The sequence below is a fragment of the Accipiter gentilis genome, chromosome 31 (genome assembly GCF_929443795.1).
Source record: "Accipiter gentilis chromosome 31, bAccGen1.1, whole genome shotgun sequence".
Lineage (NCBI taxonomy): Eukaryota > Metazoa > Chordata > Aves > Accipitriformes > Accipitridae > Astur > Astur gentilis.
In genome coordinates, this window is record NC_064910.1 from 3,326,791 (window position 1) to 3,347,654 (window position 20,864).

The 20,864-nt window shown below is 42.3% G+C and overlaps 1 protein-coding gene across 4 annotated transcripts in view; it reads right to left on the reverse strand.

Moving 5' to 3' along the window:
• The window catches only part of RASA3 (RAS p21 protein activator 3), a 134,423-nt gene that overhangs the window by 53,399 nt on the left and 60,160 nt on the right, over positions 1–20,864 (reverse strand). For all 4 annotated transcript variants that reach the window (XM_049834083.1, XM_049834086.1, XM_049834085.1 and 1 more), the window contains exons 4-5: positions 18,475–18,569; positions 4,804–4,880 (exon numbers count right to left, since the gene is read on the reverse strand). In XM_049834083.1, the coding sequence (XP_049690040.1) occupies positions 4,804–4,880; positions 18,475–18,569 (172 nt within the window). The remainder of the gene's footprint in view (positions 1–4,803; positions 4,881–18,474; positions 18,570–20,864) is intronic.

The window sequence follows — 20,864 nt, forward strand, 5'->3', positions numbered from 1 at the left end:
GTACCTTAAATATTCACAAAATTACGGACAGATTCCTGGCAGGTGACAAACCACTTGACAAACAAGAGATGGCCTTCACTTTACAGCCAATGGAAGGCGAGGCCAGATGTTGGAAGCCACAAGCAGCAGCTGACTGTGCAGAGGGCCAGGAAGGCTGTGGCTGGAAAGAGCGTGGAGGAAGAGAACATGACATCTTTTGTGAGTGAAGGACAGAGAGGGGAGAAGCCAGAACCTACTGAATGAGACTTACTTTTTCCTAGCGCTCAAGATGACTCACTACGTGGCACAACAGTCGTCAGTACAAATGCAGTTACATGAAGGCACCAGGCCATAAAGTCCATACATGTCTTTTATTTGACAAACACTTGGGCAAAGGTCTGTGCTCAGCAGGCTGTAGGTCTGCTCTCTCTGTATGATGTGAACATGCAACATATCAAGAGCCCGCACGCCGAGTCCTTTAACAGGGACATGAGAGACTTAGAGACGCAGCTGACAACTGTGTCCAAGCCAGTCGTCACTCAGACCATCAGGTTTCGCAGCAGTTCCACAGAGGGAGCCCACAAGTAGCAAAGTGTTCCCAGAAGGAGCATGCACAAGTGAGAGTTGTGGTTCTTACAGAGGATGACAGCAGGAGCTGCCGGGGGACACAAGAAGTCTGAGTGTGGTACCCACACCTTTACTGTCAATGTAACTTTTAAATCCACTAATGCCTCTCCTTATAATCTCTTTTGCAGAGATTCAGTCCAGGAGATTGTGCTGTAGCAGCTGGCCGAGACTAGGGCCTCTGTAGGGCTCTGATGAAGCACAACAGCTTAGTGGTTTAGAGCTAAATGAAAGTATTGAATGTTTCCTAAGGAGAAGCTATTAGGTAACAGTTTTTAAACTAATTTTTTGCTTCCTCTGCAGAGGCTAAGGAACCTCACATGCCTTTTGCATTTTGCAATAAACTACTACTAAATGTTCAAGAGCTCAGCACTTCATTTTGATTTGCCCTTCCATTCAGATGAATTTTCCCATCCACCTGTCCAGCTGACTGTTCGCTGTGCTCCACGGGACTGCAGGCTGGCTCAGCAAGGCCCCAGCTGCTTTTGAGGCTTTCTGGAATGCAGAGGTGGCAGCAGTGTGAACAGACTGAGAGGGCACACTGGTGAAGACCTATGGGTAAGCTGTAAAACTGAGCTTTATTTATTTTCTGGATAGGTAAAAAAAGTTTCCTAACTAGGCCTAGTCTTCATTCAGTCTGCGTAAGTGTCTTTGAAAACAAGCACTATTCTGGGGCTTAAAAAAGCATGCATCTCTAAGGTATTTTTAAACAGCTGCCCAGTGGAATCGGCTTTTGTTCTCCTTGGAAACCTGAATTGTTTAACCAGTTATATCTATGAGGCCATTTGCAGGGTAGCACTTATCTTTGCAGCTAAGAGCTCCATTAAGAAAAATTATAAAAAAATATATTTTTTTTAAACTTAAAGAAAGGAAGTCAAGGAAGTTCACAAGACAAGAGTTAGATTCATCAGAAAGTCTGTTTTAAAGATGAAGCGATTCTAGGTTCTTGCTCATGGTTTTACAGCCTTGTCTTGCTCACTGCAACAAATCTGTGAGCTGTCCACAAGAAAATCAGTTATCTTCACAAAACTCAATCAGAAGCTGCACTCCCGTAATACACCATCTCTGCTTTTCACTCATGAACTACCTATAACAAAGGCCTCCCCTACCTTTGCTGCTCTTCCCACTGGCAAATTCAAGATATGCAGACATTTAGTTGAGCATTGCTTAATTACTGCACTCTTTTCTTACATGCCAAAGCATTAGAACCAAACTATCTGAGATGGGTTGACCCTGGCTGAACACCAGGTGCCCACCAAAGCCGTTCTATCACTCCCCCATCCTCAGCTGGACAGGGGAGAGAAAAATATAACAAAAAGCTTGTGGGTCAAGATAAGGACAGGAGAGATCATTCACTAATTATCGTCACGGGCAAAAACAGACTCCATTTGGGAAAATTAACTCAATTTATTACAAATCAACCAGAGCAAGGTAATGAGAAATAAAACGAAATCTCAGAACACCTTCCCACCACCCCTCCCTTCTTCCCTGGCACAACTTCACTCCCGGATTTCACCACCAAGCCCCCCCAGCGGCACAGGGGGACAGGGATGGGGTTTATGGTCATCACACGTTATTTTCTGCCACTTCACCTCCTCAGGGCAAGGGCTCATCACACTCTTCTCCTGCTCCAGCGTGGGGTCCCACCCACGGGAGACAGTCCTCCACGAACTCCTCCAATGTGGGCCATTCCGAGAGGCTGCAGTTCTTCACGAACTGCTCCAGTGTGAGTCCTTTCCACGGCGTGCAGTCCTTCAGGAGCACACTGCTCCAGCGTGAGTCCCCCACGGGGTCACAAGTCCTGCCAGAAAACCTGCTCCGTGGGCTCCTCTCTCCACAGATCCGCAGGTCCTGCCAGGAACCTGCTCCAGCACGGGGTTCCCACGGGGTCACAGCCTCCTTCGGGAACCCACCTGCTCCGGCGTGGGGTCCTCCGTGGGCTGCAGGTGGAGATCTGCTCCACCGTGGACCTCCCTGGACTGCAGGGGGACAGCCTGCCTCACCAGGGTCTTCACCACGGGCTGCAGGGGAATCTCTGCTCCGGCGCCTGGAGCATCTCCTCCCCTCCGTCTTCACTGACCTGGGTGTCCACAGGCTTGTTTCTCTTACATGTTCTCACTCCTCACTCCGGCGGCTGTTTCTCTCTGTCCCAACCTTTTTTTTCCTTCTTAAAAATGTTATCACAGAGGCGTTACCACTATCACTGATTGGCTCGGCCTTGGCCGGCGGCGGGTCCGTCTTAGAGCTGGCTGGTATGGGCTCGCTCTCTCCAGAACACAGGGGAAGCTTCCAGCAGCTTCTTACAGAAGCCACCCCTGAAACCCCCCCTGCTACCAAAACCTTGCCACACAAAACCAATACACTATCCCTGAACAAACCTGAACAAGATTACAGATCATGTGGAAAAACATTAAGAGCTGCAGTTTGCTGTATACCTTCCTAAAGCAAACAGTGTGGCATGAAGACAATGCTGGATGACATTCTGAAGTGCTTTTTATTTCCCCAGTGTAATCATTCCCCTTTCTTTTTCTTCATCCTTCCCTTTTTTTTTCCCCTCACTCGTAAGACACATTGCCATGAAAAACTGCACCAACGGAACTACACATTCTAGAAACTTTAATTTTCCAATTCCCTTATCTAAACTGCTAAGCTCTACTCTCACTTACCACCGAAATAACAAATAGCCATGGAAACTAGCCAGCACCAGAGTGCCCAGGTCAGCTACAGAAGAGAAGACAACAATGGGAAAAGACGCCTTCAGCAGCCAAAAGCTTGCTTGGGCTCTGATTTTCAAGTTTTGTTTCTAGGAGCCAAGGGCTGGATTCGAATCAAGATAAACTTCTATTTCCGCCGCTCCTGCAAAGCTCTAGGACCTACAGCAATACAAATAACACTTCAACAAAAGATGCCAGCCTAGGACTTTGTAGATGCAGGTTTGAACCCTGGTTTCTCAGAATGCCTGTGATCATCATCACTCGGTCATGTTCAAACTGCACAATGGAAAATGACACAATGAGAGTCCTCAGGTAGTCGTTAAAGGAAGGCTGAGCCCTCCAGGTGCTGCACAGCTATACTGACATAGCAACTTTTGTTCTGAAAGAGGTACAGCTGTGTTCCAGTGGCACTGTGCCCTGGTTAATAAGTTCGCTGGAGCTCAGAGCCTACGCAGCAACTTGCACCAGGCTATCCCTGTTATTCACTCTGCCTCATCACAGCAAACTGCGAAGAGAATGATTTCAAATGCACCTACTCGCAGAGCTCTGGTAGGGCCTGGATGGCTAGAGGGCAATACGCACAGGCATGCAAGATCACACACCCCAGCACATCCCTCACATCAACAGTGCGCCTAGAAGGATGGAGGTCAACAACCACATGGCTCACCTGCATTTATTAACAGGTCCTAGATGTTGAGACCACCGTGACAGCTTATTAACAAAGGCAGTAAAACAAAATGATGTCAAATACTGGTCTGAAAATAGGGCTGGTCAGAACTGTCCTCACAGAGCTTTTTTTTCTATTGACACCATTGCCAAATACCTAGAAGTGTATGATGCCAACACTCCGATTTTGACAGCTCTTCTGCCAGACAGAGAACACAAAGCAGATTCCTGACAGAAGCCAACCAGCTCTGCTACTGCTCCTGAAGTAGCCACCTGAAAGGCTTTGGTGTGGTCAGAGAGCAATGGTCTTCCAGACTCCTCCTCAGAGGAAGGCGAAATCTTGACTCCTATCTGAGTCCTGCGGCTTCTAGGTTTCAGTTCATTTGAGTGAGATTGGATGGCTGATTCTGAGACTGCTTTAATAACTGATGGCAGACTTTTGTTTGTTAAGTCTGCTTTGTAACGCTCTGTCATCGCACAAGTTGCGCTACAAATTTGCTTAGCTAGTCAGGTCCTTAATGCAAATCAGAAGGACATTAATATTATCCTTTGATGTCTTTTTACTGTTTATGCCACGAATAAATTGGATAAGTGCTTTACTAACATTGAAGATTATTAGGAAGAAAATTATGTAGATTGTGTGGAGAGAAGAAGAGAAAATGAAAAAAAATCTCGCATCGTATAAATTCATAAGGACTGATTAAGAGCATTCAATGTCCAATCAGTATTTTGATTCTTCCAACTATTTTTAAATGAAGCATTGCACACATCCGTATTTAGTGTGTTTCCCATAACTCCGCAGTTACATTTCAAATCCTACCGTGTTGCAAGCTTATGGCAGACGACACCAGTGTCTGTTATGACTTCACTCAGTCTCAGCTCAAGGTGGACCTTCCCCTGAAACACACCAAAAACACCATATGAAAAATTAGTTTTATGCATAGCCAGCCACACCATTCAAACTTAAAACAAAGCAAGTCAGTTAATGCAAGTAATTCCAGAAATTTAAAGATTAAGTAATAGCTGTATGGCTAACATATTTCACCTGCCAGAGAACCCAGATTAGTAGCCCTTTCACTAAATTTAAGTGCATAACTCCCACAATTATCTTATCTCTGTATTTTTTACTAATTGAGGGATATGGAGCATCTGTGGTCTGACAAAAATGTTGTGTCAGAGCTTTATCGATATTTAGCATTTTAAATATTAAGCAAAGATCTGCAACACAGTCAGTGAAAGACATCACAGCAGTATTATAAACGCATACTTACATGTTTTAAATATTAGAAAAACAAAAATTATGAAATAATATAAACTGTGAGACAAGTATCAGTAAAACTACAATGAGCGGCTACCAAAAAAAAAGTTCAACCATGTTGCCAGCATTCATAGCATCTAATATTACACAGTCTTCAACTCCTTACCATCACATTAACTTTATTATGACCTGGGCCAAGTTGTTATGCTCAAACACACTAAGAAAATAAAGGCAATCACGAATACAAACTGTATTCCTCTTACTAACTGTACGGCATTTCAAAACACGAGTATCCACTCCCACTAGCAAAAACTCAGCATCACTCTTAAAGTGTATATATACTAAATGCAAAATACATTTTGTTATTGACCTATTCTGACACGCCAGCAACTGTGTGATCATCTGCAAATCATCATGGCCAAAACTGAGTCATTCACCTTCATAACCAGCTCCCCTCCACTCTTATTACCAAAGGACCCTAAAATCCACCCTGCTAGTTAGTCAGAGCTCTAATGTGGGTGTCATCTTTGACTCAGATCTACCTCAACTCATACACAAGTCTGTTGCCACCCCTTTCATAAGATCGTCCAGATTTAACCCTTCCTCTTTTTGCACATGAGTAGAACTCTTGCCAGAGACTTTGGTGTCTCTTCTGACCGGTTACAGCAACCTCCTGCTCTATGAGGATGTCTATCCTGCAGAACAGAGGAGAGTGAAGATCAAAACCCTGGTCTCCAGTTTCACCTATGCTACTAAGATCTATTTCCTCTACAGCAGATTTGTCTGGACAAAAGCTGGTGAGAGCAGTCCAAAACAGAGCAGGGAGTGCAGTAACAATTAAGTAGCATGGACATGCAGAAGTTCAGTTCAAGCTCATTCCCCAGTCTTCTTACATTTAGCAGTATAAACAAACACTGAAGTCAGTGCCCAAAGACTTGTCCTGAAGAAGCCTAGGAGAGATTCTGTTTCTTACTGCAACAATCATTCTATCCCCTTCCTTGTATACCCCTTTCTCGGTACCATTCTTTCTGCACTATCTTGAGCGCACACTTCACACTTTGCTGCATTCACGCTTTCACTCCTCAATCCTCTGTCACCTACTTACACCTTCAGTATTCTGATTTAGTAGTGGTTTTTCCCTGTCCAAGGGCTGGAACATAGGTCTTTCAAGTACATGTGGCAGATGATACTGGTGCTTGTCCAGAAAACAAGAAAAAAAAAAAAGAGAAAAAAAAAGACCTCTCCAAGCTGTATAAAAGCCCATATTGCAGAGGCATAGCAGCAGCTTGCTGGCATTTTCAACAGGGAAGGACCCAAACATGTGTGGGAGTTTAAAAAGATGGCTCCTGCCAGGCATCTTTTGCATCATTTTAAACAAAATAACAAAAACAAACAATGCAAAACCCAAACATGTTGCATTTGGCTGTCAGACTCCTGATTCTCATGTCCACTTCAGCAAGACACAAATCCTCATTCACCCTGTCAGTGTACACAAATGTCATTATCTGTCACCTTCTTCTAAACTGAAGCCTGTCCTCATGAATGAGAGAAGGATTTCTCTGCACAAATGCGTAAAGCCACTTCTAGACCCAACTCTTTAAGACTCAGTAGCACTACAGTGCCCATCGCACCCATGTGTAACAAGGGCTAAGCACACAACCACCTGAGAACTTCAGTTAAGCAGAATGGTTTTCTGGCTTTAGTTTTACTACATTCTCCCTTATTCTTCACTATTCTCTATTCTACTGGTCAAAAGTCACATTTTATCACAGGAGCTAAACCACAAGTCTCTAGAGAACAAGTATATATTACAGACCTGTAAAAATACTGCTGCCAACTTCACTGGTATCCTGTGTATTACCTTTACTAGAGGAATCAACACTAATACAAGTTTTGAAGAAATAAAGAGACAGGAACAGAGATTTAGGAACTCTAGAGAAAACATCCCTTTGTAGAAGGTGAGAATGTTTTTATTGAAATATTTCTGCTGATCTTAAACAATGGTGAGACTGACCCCTCTTGGGAAAGAAAGAATGCTTCAGTACTCTTAGGTAAGCCTGAATGCAAACTTACTGACAGTGCCAATATGCTCGATCTCACACAGACTATGATGGAAGCTCCCTATTGTAGAAATTAAGATGCAAAAATCTTTTAAAGTCAGTAGTACTTCACACATTTTCCCAGCTACATTAAGTACAAAAATATAGTGCTGCCTCCTTTGGGCTGAAAGCCATTTTTTCTTGTAGCTCTCCTTTTTCTCTTCTGAAGACCTTGAAAATGGTAAGCTGCTCAAAAAGTGACTCAAAGCTTCAGACAGCAAAACAGAGGTCGTGGAATCACTGGGAACAGCAGCCCTTACACTATTCCCAGAACACCTCCTTGCTTCCAGTTAAACACTCAAATACATTAAAGTAAGACTAAAGTAACATACTTGTAGGCTTAATGCACAGAAAATATAACTCCTACATAAACAGAATGCTTTTCCCCAAATCAATTATACTGTTAGGCAAAACATAAGGATTCATCTGCATAAATTTACTCCTGAGCAATGCCATCAGTTGGTTTGCAAAATACGGGATAACGTGTTTTTCAAAGGGAAGATGGAAAGCTATGCAATGAATCAGTTAACAGTTAATCTAACTGGCAAAAGGTCAATTGATCACCTACACTGGATTAAATGTACCACAGAAACAGGGAGTTGCCAATAAATTTACCGAGAATTCATAACAAAGAAATTCTTATTTTATTACCAAAAGAACTACTGTGATAATAACAAGAGCCTCCAATTGTACTAGATGTGGTAGTTATTGACAGAGTTTACAAGCAGGAAAGATCAGATAATGCAGCAGGATAAAAAGTACGTCATCCTCATTTTAGAGCTGACACACCGGCTTGGTCCTGCTCAGACAGAATCCCTGTTGCAGAGCCAGGAATTGAGTCCAGGATCAGTCCCAGGCCTGTGTTCTAGCCATAAAACTTTCTTCCTTCAGCACAGAGAAGAAAATCAGAGAAGCAGCTGGAAGTTTGACAATTTTGAAGTAGAATGCATTAATTACTAAGAACATTTCCATAAAAAAAAAAATTCAGGATGTTCCTAGAAGCAGCTATGCTCGTTAGCATACCCTTCACATTTGGAAGGGTAGGACTTTTTCAAGGAACAAGCTGAAAGAGTGCCAACTAAACTGCTGAACGCTTCCTTTTTCATCAACGCCGGCTGATATGGATGGGTGGGTTCATAGGTCATACGTCCTTCCTAATCATATCTAACATCACATAATAGGGCCAGCCAGCTTCCATTTCTCAGTTCTTGATTAAAGAATCCATCAGTAGACTGAATTTCTTGTAGGGAAGCAGACAGTATTCAAAAGGAAATCAGTAGCAAACAAAACTTTTAAAGGGCCTCACTGCAGGAAAAAAAAATTATACTACACTTGTTAAATATCCCCTTTACTAAACAACAACAGTTCCAGTCTTGTTAACATTCTCTTAACACTAACAGGTATGAGGAAGAACTACACACAGAGTTATCTGAAAAACAAACTGAAACTGATCATAAACTTGCAAAGGAAAGAAAAGGCAGACTCAAAGTCCTGTTTTTATAGATGCAGGAAAAGTCTGTCTCCAGCCACTTCGTTTCTCCTTGGAATGCAGCTGTGAGTTACTGAGGACTGAAATGCCAGAGAACAGTTGTAAAGCAAGTAAAAGTAAACAAATGTACCTACCTGTATCATGTTTCCAGCATTTGCAAATTTGTGGTTTAATTTAAACACAGTATGTTGAAGGAAAAAAGAAAACACATGACCGTAGATTATCCTAAAATTATTCTTACAACAAAGTTCTGCCATCCTGGCATGAAACACTTAGCATCTTGAACAAGCGGCGGGCCCCAGAAGCGGTGTTTGCAAAGTTACCAGGACACCACTGGGAGCCAATTTCAGAGCACAGTTACATGCACACATTTTGGCCTGGAATCTGACACACACCACACGATCCAGTGACTGTAGATTCAGATGCAACATCTGATCTAACTCAAAACAGATGCGATCTGGTTTTTCAGGGAAAGATTTATGAAAAAAACACCGACAAACACTAGAAATGTCTGTGCTTTTTATCTGTGGCTCTAGTAAATGCACAGAAGACTGACAGTCTGCCTAAGTTCAAAAGACAGAAGCCAAATCTACCCAAATCTCTTAAATCCTATCTCTTAAGAAAGTATCAACCAGATCTCCATCCTTTTTGTTGCTGTGAAACAGTTTTTAGAAATCTTACACTTTTTAAAAAAACAGGGAAACAAGTCTTCACTGTTAATTTTAAACAAAACCAGAAAATATACAACCCACCCGTCTGAATATTAAATACCAAGTCAATTATCTTCATATACAGGGCTCACACAGCACTAAAATTCTCTTCTACAGAAGAACAATAGCTGTTATCACAAAAACTCCTAAAAAAAGGTATCTGTCTACTATTAAACCTGCTGGACAAAACATTTGTGATCCCATCATTCTACTTCTCACTAGCCTACTCAATTTTGCTAGGGACTTTCTCCTCCAATGTGGGAATGCACCTGCATGGAAGTTTTCCAAACTTCCCTCAGCAAGTTTGCCGACGACACCAAGCTGCGCGGTGCAGTCAACACGCTGGAGAGAAGGGATGCCATCCGCAGGGACCTTGACATGCCTGAGACGTGGGCCTGTGTGAACGTCATGAAGTTCAACAAGGCCAAGTGCAAGGTCCTGCACCCGGGTCGGGGCAATCCCAAGCACAAATACAGGCTGGGCGATTAGTTGGATTGAGAGCAGCCCTGCGGGGAAGGACTTGGGGTTATTGATGGATGAAAAACTGAGCATGAGTTGTCAATGTGCGCTCGCAGCCCAGAAAGCAAATCACGTTCCAGGCTGCATCAAAAGAAGTGTGGCCAGCAGGCTGAGGGAGGGGATTCTGCCCCTCTGCTCCGCTCTCACGAGACCCCACCTGCAGTTCTGCGTCCAGCTCTGGGGCCCCCAGCGTAAGAAAGACATGGACCTGCTCGAGCAGGTCCAGAGGAGGCCATGAAGATGATCAGGGAGCTGGAGCACCTCCCCTATGAGGACAGGCTGAGACAGTTGGGCTTGCTCAGCCTGAAGAAGAGAAGGCTCCGGGGAGACCTTAGAGCAGCCTGCCAGTACTTAAAGGAGGCCTGCAGGAAAAATGGGGAGGGACTCTTTAAACAGGAAGTATAGTGATAGGATGAGCGGTAACAGTTTTAAACTGAAAGAGGGTAGATTTAAGTCAGATATTAGGAAAAAATTCTTTACTGTGAGGGCGGTGAGGCACTGGAACAGGTTGCCTAGGGAGGCTGTGGCTGCCCCATCCCTGGCAGTGTCCAAGGCCAGGCTGGATGGGGCTTGGAGCAACCTGGTCTGGTGGAAGGTGTCCCTGCCCATGGCAGGGGGAGTTGGAACTTGATGATCTTTAAGGTCCCTTCCAACCCAAACCATTCTGTGATTTACCCCAAATGGGGACCCTTACCCAGCACAGTTCCCCAGCCTCACCAGCTCCACAGCTCAGCTCATTGCTAGGTGTGGAAAGAGGGACTAGGACCCACCTTTGGCTCTTTACTCTTCTTCCTGCCGGTACAGAGTGACTGCACGCAGTCTCACCCCAGCTCCTGGGGATGGAGGAGGGAAGACATGTAACAGGAAGGGGTTGCAGGAGAGGATTAGGCTAAGCAGGTGACATGAACCATGCCCATGACTAATGCCAGCACTTCATTGTTTTGGAATCTCAAATTTAGCATTGTGATACCCCAGGTATGTGGGTTTACTTTTCCTTGCCACAAAGTTGTCTGGAGAAAGGAGCACTGGAAGAACTCAGCACTGCACACAGACCATTCCAAACTATGGGATAACCTGTGCTGCTGCTGCTTTCTCTGTCCTTCCAGATTTTATTTCAGGATATAGCAAATGTTATTAGACAGATCCTGTCTACTTTGAAATCCCCTTAGGCAACTTTGAGATGTCACTTTCTGGCACTGGTAAAGCTTAAAAGCAAACAACAAAACTGACCCAAACTCTAAGGGCTCACTAAATGCTGTCCATGAGGGATTGGGAGAGGAAAGACCAAGGGTGCAGCTACTGCTTTAGGTAAATGCAGCCCTGCAGTATTATCAGCAGCCTCACATAAGGTCACAGCCTAACAGCAGCTTTGAGAGCAGGAGGAAGTTTGTTTGCTGTCTATGTTTGCTGCTCTAACAGCTGCTTCTCCCTCTAGCAGAGGGCAGCAGGCGGCTGGGAAAGGTCTAAGGATCACACTCCAGATCATAGCCTGCCTGCTGGACCACAGCGTGACACACAAGAATCTGGAACAAAATCCAGTGTATCGCTGCAGAAAGTGCAACAGCTCTAATGAACACTGCATGGATTCATAAATGCTAGGCAAAGCAGAATTGATGTCTGCTTGGCCTCCGTATGTGCAAGTGTGTCAGAATTGCTCAGTAACTGGCAAACAGCTTCAAATGGCACAGTGTTCACCTTCCTGTTCCTCTAAAGGAAGAATACCTCCACGTGGTTGAAAACCTTATAATTAGTCATGTTCTCCTCTCAAATACTTTGATGCAACACAGTATGTAGATACTGTAAATGAACAACACCCAGCTTTCATTTCACCAGAGAATTTGTGTTCTGCAGATACAGAAACCAGGTATGTTATTTTGAAATAATGTAAATCTGTTATTCTGCAGTAAGTGCTCCTTACCACATGCCACGTTACAGACTAGCTTTTTAAAAGTAACAGACCAAAACTGGACAGATTGTCTTACCCCTTTGTGCTGATAAGCCCGAATACTGCACTCTTACATTCGCACAGGAAGTCTTGCCACAAAGCAGAATCTGGTCAATAACTAGTCTTTTCATTTATCACAAACATTACCATTGTTGATGCATGATTCAGTACTCTGAAATAATTTTGTCAGTAGGCATGTAGCCTTGAGAATCTTCCCACCCTATCAAAACAGATTTCATCTCTTTTCAAAACAACTAGAAGAGAGAAACCTAAAAGCCACTGTTCATAAAATAGAGGGTAACACCCATTTATTTCCTGTGTGTGTTGGAAAGCTGACACCAAACCTGGAAGCAGCTTCTTTTTAGAATTTGCATACACCCATGCTTAGAGTAGATTATACAAAATGCATCAGTGACTTGTCTTTACGCTAGAAGCATTTAAATACCTACACAAAGATAGTCAATGTCAGTGTTGGAGTGTGGGCATGCAACGGTCTTAACTGTTTAACAGACTAGATAATTCTGTCAATCACTAGAGTGAAACAGCCTTATACAGTTGCTCCTAAAGACAATTTGCTCAACCTAGTTTATCTTCAAACCCATATTCTTAAGAAAAGTAACAGCATCAGAGCTATTCCAGTTCAACACGATTTGCTCTACATATATAAAAAGCATTGATTTATACGGAACAGGAAGCAGGCAGATATGGGAGAGACCATGGCAACTTCCACAATATTATGAAGGTAAGGCAAAGGAAAATAACAGAGAAATAACTTCCAGCTTCCTCTGCAGATCTGGGAAAAACTTCTTTAACTGTCACACAGGACTGAATGGAGAAGAGCTAATTCAAAATCTTGTGGTGAAACCTTGGCTCTGCTGAAGTCATGGCAAAACTCCCACCCTGGCAAGGCCGGGATTTCATTCATGAAGCCTGACATTCGGGCTACAGATTCTGCATTCAACGGGAAGGTGCTGACAAAGGAGGAGAGGGTTTTTTGAGAAGCAAAGACTGCCTAGATATATTCTCCGAGCTAAAATACAGGAAGCAAATCACAGAGCCAGCAGTGATTTCCAGCACAAGAAAAGGATTTTAGGTGTACTCTCCAAACATACCTGTAAGTAATGTTTTCTACTAATAATGTATAGTCCACCATCTAGCACTTGTATCAGTCCATACTCAAGAACAAGCATGTTTAATCAACAATAATCAAAGGCCTGTGTAGGAAAAATGCTAATGTGCTGGAAGGAAGAGGAAGGGCTTTTGGTGTCTGAAGAAAGTATTTCTTAACATCAGTAAATCTTTTGCACAAAGCTTTGAGTACAGAAGGTTAAAATGTGAGACAATTTGCTTCCTCATTGTTGGTTATCTGCTCTTTACATGCCTTTTCCCCCCCCCACCTCCTTAAATAGAGTTGATAGCCAAACAGATATGTTTCAGACACATCAAAGTTCTTAGGAGGAGGAAGGGGAAATGAGCAATTTTCAAATTTTTGTGTCAGATCTTTTCACCCCCAACAATGAGTTTTACATAAGACCTTGAGCATGACTGGCTTTGGAAAAAGCACTCTGTCATCTAATACCAAGAACTCAGCTGTAAGAGAACATGACCATTTCACATTTGTCAGTGCTGTGGAGGAAGTAACTCAAATGACACTTGAAAAGGGGAACTTTTAAAGCAAGAGCCTGCACATGAAAACATGTCAGAATGATCTAACTCCCCTTGCATTTCTCCCCCACTTTGGCATACACAGACTAGATGGTTTGGAGTATGCTGGCGTATTTTGATATTTATCAGAATGTCTCTGGATCTTTAAGTACTTCACCGATTACACACACACAAAGGGTGTTTGAGTTGCAAAGCTCAAACTTCACAAAACAGACCTGAACTACGCAGGGCTGAAGTTACTGTGAAAAAAATGAAGGGGAAAACTACTCAAAACAGGAAGGGCCTTTTAAAGATCGCATGTGCACTTGGGCTTAAATGCCACTGAGAACACATGGACCACTGAGAGCATCTGTCATCTACACCCCCAGGCAAATATCTGAATCAGTTACTGTTGGGTAGATTTCTGCATGTGAAGGAAAGGCAAACATTTGTGGATCAAGAGAGATGTACACACAAAAGCATTGCAATTTTTGCTTCCAGTCCTCAAAAAGCATGAGAACGAGAATATAGCAGGTCCTGAAAGACAGATGACTAGCAGAAAAAGAGGTGCATCCCCTGGAAAGTGTGCAACATCATGCTCTTACTGACTTCAAACAGTCTAGAAAGTTGTGTCTTCTGTTGCTAGTTCCTCCCCTCCAGCTGAGGCTGCCTGATTGTTTGTAGTCTCTTGATGCAAAAATTAAACCATTTTCAGTAATGGTTCAATTTCTGGTTTACTTCCCACTGAAACGTTTGAGCGCCTGTGCTGTCACACACTGGGTATTTAGCTCTGGGCATGGTGACATCCCACTGCGGAGTAGGCAGGCTCCATCAGAACATGGGAACTTAAAATTCCTTCAAATAAATCTGCACAAACCCACCTGGTTACAGCTTCGTACTTCCAGAACAAGTTTTCCAGTCTGGAAGTTAGGCCATGAATTATGCATTTAACAGCTGCTGTCAAGTTTCATTCTGCACTCTGTGTAATAAATCTTCCTGACAGCATTTAACATGTTTTAGTATATTTAAAATGGAAATATTCAGAAATCATGTCATTTCATATTTGTGTACCGAACATTTAATACAGTTTTGATGGAGTTTAATAATTTGTTCTCCACAGAGGAGCTTGAAGTTAAACCACTTAGAGCACAACAGTCTCATCACCCAGGTTATATCTAAACAGCATTCAGACTATGCGTTGACAGAACTATAGCAGACTATGCAAGCATGTTATTTTCAAACTAGCAAGAGCAAAATCAGCCAGTAAGATCTTGGGACATTGATTTACCAACAGAATAAGAGCCTGTCAACCCCAAGGGGCAATTACAGTCCATTGCCAAATGACAGGACGCTGCGTTCTGACAGCTACTGTTACCCACCCACTCAGATGCAGGGAAATTCAGGTGCACCTGATTATGCTGATTATCTCCACTAGCTAGTTTGCTAGACCAAATGATGAACCAAAGCCACAAAGGGCACATGGGTGGGTAATGCCTAATCTGCATCCGTGGGCTGAGCAGCTGCACAGCACCTGTACCGCTTCGTGTGGGACTGTGCACCACACGGAACAGCATCAGCAGTGGTGAGATTACAGGCCTCTTAACAGCTCTTCGCCCAGATAGACAATGCCCCAATTTTTTCTTCAAGATGAGAAATCATGCCAGACTCCAGTACATCTTGCTGTCAAGCAATAAATAGATGTGGCATTAAAGCATCTGACAATAATGCTCACATCTGTGTAGGTTGACAATTAACATAGTCTTGTTTGTCAGTAACATCCTCATCTGCCATAAAGTTTATCAAGTCATACTCTCACCTTGCACTCCTGACACTATAAAACATCTTTATAAGGTATTAAGAATTAGGAAATGTTGGAAAAACCATAAAACTGAATGCAAAGCCTCAAGCTGAACACCTTGGCATCTATGTCTGATGGAGTTATACAACATGACCACTTATACTTTGATTATTTTTTTTTAATATATAGGCTTATTTATTTTGTACAGCATTAAGAGTTATAAAAATCCACTCAAATTCCATTAACACTACAATTCTGTTTGTTGTATTATATGGCACTTGCAAAAAAAAAGAGGAATCTCCACATCACATACTATTCCCTCTCTATGTATGAAGACAGAAAACAGTATAGCCATTTGAAAATCTGTACCATTTCTGGAACTCATACAAGTGAGGTCCAAACCACATCAAGAACAAAATTTTAAATTCTACTCATTAAACTTCAGACAGCTCAAAATACCAGAATATCAGAAAAGTTATTACCCTTCATTTCAAATCAGTCCTCCTCTTCTGAAAAATGAGGCCAAATGTGTCCTGTAACTGGGCATCTGAGAACCATGGCACCCAAGATCACTACTATTTCAATAATCCATTGATTTTTAAAGCTGGTTTTCAGTTTCTGACTGTGCTGATTTGGTCTACTTAAAACCTGGGTATTTCCAGCCTTTGCATACAGTAAAGAATAGTCCTATACAGGCTTACCACTGTCACCCAGTTTCTTTCATATCCTGGCCTAATGAATTAGAAAGAATTAGAAACCTGGTCTCTTTGATAGTTTTGGGTGTTGTTTTTTTTTAATTCCTGACTCTAACTTGTATGACCTCAAGCAAGTCACATTCTTTCTGACACTTATTCTCACTGTATTCAAAAGCGTGGGAGTGACAGTAGCTTACCTCAATATGGTGCTCTGATGCATAACTAAATAGACATGAAGTGCTCTACAACATGGAAAATAGCGTTAAAGTCACTGGCCGACAAAACCAGAAGTAAGATGCAGGAGTTCCCTGGCACATGACTCAATGTTTAATCCACTAGATTATGTGGCCAATGGGAACAACTGCTACAATGATAAAACTGATAGTTGGCACATTAAAATTGCTTTTTGACTACTAGTATTTGCATGATTCACTGCAAATGTTAACTACTTAAAATATCTTAAATTATTTTCCTTAAGATTGGAGAAAAACTGAATAACATTGTGTAAATACCTATCATTAACACAAATATTCTTTTTTCTCTTATAAATGAAAAAGCGTTTAGAAAAAATACAACTGAGATACCACAAATGTGAAAAGACACAAACACAAAACACTCCTTCATTTGGCTGTCTTCACTTGCATAAGAATTCATACAAAATATTTACAAATCTGCTCCCACTACTATGGAAAACAAAGCCCTGTTGCAGACTCCTTAACATAAAGACTGTGGAACATCTAAGTAAATCGATAAAATCAGAGTGTTGTTCATATTTACACTAGTTGTATTAAATGCTTATCATGGAGCCCAGAAACAGCTTTTTACAGTTGGGCTCTTATAAAGATACAAACAGCGGAAGTGATAAACTGTACAATTACAGAGAACATGCTTTCCAGCAAATATTGCGCTCCTCATGTCTCCAAAAGCTAGAGCTGCCTGCAAACCTTTCTGTTATGAATTTACAGCTTACATTACCAGTGGTGCCCTAGAAAGCATCCTGGTCTAAAAAGCTTCCACAAGCTCACTCTATGTAAATACTGTAACAAAATAAACAATGCAGAAGCTTATCCAAATATTGGCCTTCTTCAGCTGATAAATTACAAAGGGAAAGTTTTCATATCCTGCAGGAAATAACTACTACATCCATTGTTTTAAAATCACTATCATAAGAGGCTTTGGGGTAAGAAGAAAGGGAGACCAGGGTAAATAGAATAGACCTCTAAGTTAAAAGGCTGTTAAAAGCCTTTCCATCACCATTGGCACTGAAATGTGGCATTAAAGAGGATCAATATTTTACAAGAGAATGTTACAGACTGAACAGGCTGTCATGACACTTTCTTTGCATCATGTATTATTTGTCTCTCCAAACAAACACAAAACCTAACCTTGAATGTATTTTCACGTATGCTTCACTACACACAACCGCGCTACACAGTGGAACAAGTGTGCGTTTTAAGTGTTATTTTCTGACCTGCATTCAGACTGAAAAGCCAAGACATTATGGCCAACCCTACTACACAACGGTATCTAAGCTGCATTTCCCCTTGCGCTTATTGGAGGCTGTTGCAGAGGTCAGACATATGTGTCTGTGGCCTCCTAAGCAAATACTGTGGTTCAAAAGTGACTTGTAATATATACTTAGAGGAAAAAAAAAAAAAGAAAAAGTAACTGATTTATATTGACTTGATATCCTGCTACACCATTTTAAATTTCTTGCTTTGTTATAGTGACTGTTTTCACAAGACTTAATATTGTAATAGAAAACAGAATCTGCTTCAGAAGAGAGTAAGTACGATGAAGGAATCTCCCTGTGTACAAAAATCTGCAAAGTACCAAACCCTAAATGGAGCTGAAGTGATATAATTGTCAGCATTCCCATGGTTTGGAGCAGGGTCTAGAAATCTGGCAGGGAGTGTATTTTTCATCTGAGATGTACTTGTTGCCATTCCTGTGACAACCTGCCTACATAGTTATTTAAAACACTACCTGCAAATACTATTTTCAAGCTGGCTCTGCTCCCTGAGAAATCAACAGTTATTTATATGGTTTTGAAGTTATTTGATACTTGAGATAACCACACCCCTCCCTGCATCAGTGACCCTGATAGTTCACATAGTTTTAATTATTTCTGTAGGCTGAATCCTGGCCCCACTGATTTATGCACACTTGTAACTCACCCTACACACAAAAGTTGCAAATGTCACTGAAACCTAAACCATACAAATGAGCAGTGCTTCCTTCTTCCAGGGAAGCAACACGTCTGTCCTAGAGCCATAGAACCCATAAAGCTGCCATGGCCCTGTTATAAGTACTCCTTTGCCAAGATAATCTCACCTGTACTTCTGAATCAGCATCAACATGCTGGAGTTGAAACCAGGTGTCTCTGTTATGATACTTCTGCAGATCTTCTTTCTGTATAGCTACCTTTCCTGGAAATAAAACAAACCAGAAGCACAGTTTAAGACATGCTATAGCTCCCCCGGAGTACATTTCCATCATAAACAATTTTTAAAACAATGATTTAAGGACTGTCATATTCAAGAAAGGCTTCAGAGCAAGGAAAGATTTCTTCAGGGCATACGTCTTTACACAATACAGAATTCCTTCTGATGAGCAGCTTTTTCCACTTCATATTGTGAAAGACTTTAAAATTCCTAACGTCATACTCGCCTAACAGACTGAAGCACTGGGCCCTGTGGATAAGCTTGTAAGTATGCTTATAGTGAAAACATCATCATTACTTCTTTGACATGACAATTAAACTTGTGGGAGGAAAAGCTCGAAAATTGTTGGAGAGAGATTTGAGGCAGATGTCTATAACAATCCCAAAAGAAAGCTCCATGCATGGGGTTATTGCTAACAATATTTTAGGATGAGGCTTTTCACTACATAGTTTTGCAGGAGAAGGGCAGCAACTAGAGATGTCAAGTCACAGCAGATTCCCAGATCTGCATTTTGAGGCCCTGTTGACCTACTTCCCTCCCTCAAGTCTTGCAGTTTTTGTATTCTGCAACCCAGAGGCACCCAAGTACTACCCCTGACTGTATACATAAAAAAAACCAAAACCAAACCACTGTAGAGCTTTTCCCCTTACCTTTTTACCCCCCCCTCTTACCCCCATGAAATCAGCTGGTTTGGTAGTTATGACCACAGCAACCAGTTCCATGCTGTGAACTAACGTACATGCACGCTAAGGGCTAATATATATATGGAAAGCTGAAACTCTTATCTTGCCCAGTCTCTCAAGGCATTATGTAAAGCACTCTCTGAGGGGCAATGAAACTTTTTCCAAGCATCTTTCTTTGCATATACAAAGCAGAGCATGGCATGCCTGAGGAGCACGCGATCCTCAGAAAGCAGCTTTGGGCTGGGTGGCTCCCCAGGCACTCAGCAAAGCAGCATATTCAAAATGAAAGAATCCAGGACAGTCAGAGATGTTCATGAGGCTTGAGGAAGCTGGTTTTTGGCAATGTGGTTTGGTAGCAGGCTTTCTCTGCTAGAGTTGCTTGTACACAGTTTGCAGCCATTGCTTTGCTACAGAAACACGGACTTTCTTTAATCAAATCCTGCTAGATAAAACACACCGATGAACAGAGTCTTAGTGGGAGAGAAATTTCCAAGGCTTCCCAAACCCATGCAGTTTGGCCAGAGGTCAGTAATACATTACCCCAGCAAATGTTAACAGAACATATTTAGAAAAAAAAAAAAAAACCAAAAAAACCCCACATTTCCATACAATGGAAGACTACAAAAACAGCAAATACAAAGCTTTCTCCCTTCTGAAATCGCAAAGCTTATGGAAGTCCCAGCAGTAAGTTATTACACCCCTCAAATTTTGGCCTTTTCCTTCAGCTGTTTTCGGATGGCTCCACCCAGCCCTCCTGTACGCTGGGCTGCTGCTCCACGCACCCTGCTGCAGCTGCATTCTTCTGTCACCCTCGGGCTGCTTCTGGTGACAGCTTCCAGATTTCCAGTCCCAGTTTCTAAGCTACTCTGCCATCCTTCCAAAACTGTCCTCCATAGTATCCGCCAGGGTTTCTGCTCTCACTTCCACAGCGCAAGTCTTGCTCATTCTGCCCTCAGTGCTCTCTTCCCCCTGCTTGTCCTTTAGAGATTACCAGATCCATCTCCTGGCAAACATTAAACTAGAGATTAACAAGGCAGATTCATTACGAGGCTCTTTATTGGATATGCAAATGACTTGAAACTTCTTAGAAAAGCAATAATTAAAATTACACAAACCTAAAAATAATATGGCAAAAAGGGTAAATAAGACAACTGAACTGAGCTGAACAGAGGACACCAAGCTACACTGCTGAGAATCTGTGATGATTGTTGTGTATTTTCAAAGCTTCTACTTTTATTCTTCAACCACAGCAGTTTGCGGGCAGCCTAGTTTCTCTAAAACATTTTGAGAGGAATTCATTTAAACACATGACCTTCCAATAATTGCTTTGGACCTCACCTGAAATGGTTTACTTTCACTGCTTTCTATCCTCACTGTACCCTTTAATCTCTTGCAGAAATCCTCCACCTGACTACAGTGTGTCATGCACTTCCCAAACACCATTGCCCGTAATCAGTCTCACTCACAGTCACCTCCCATGCAGGCAAGGTCCTTGCAGAAAACTCAAGGACGATTTTAGCAACATCTGCACCTGTATGTAGTATAAACGGTGTTACCACTGTCACCTCTTTCAGCAAGGGAGTTCCACTGCTTTCTA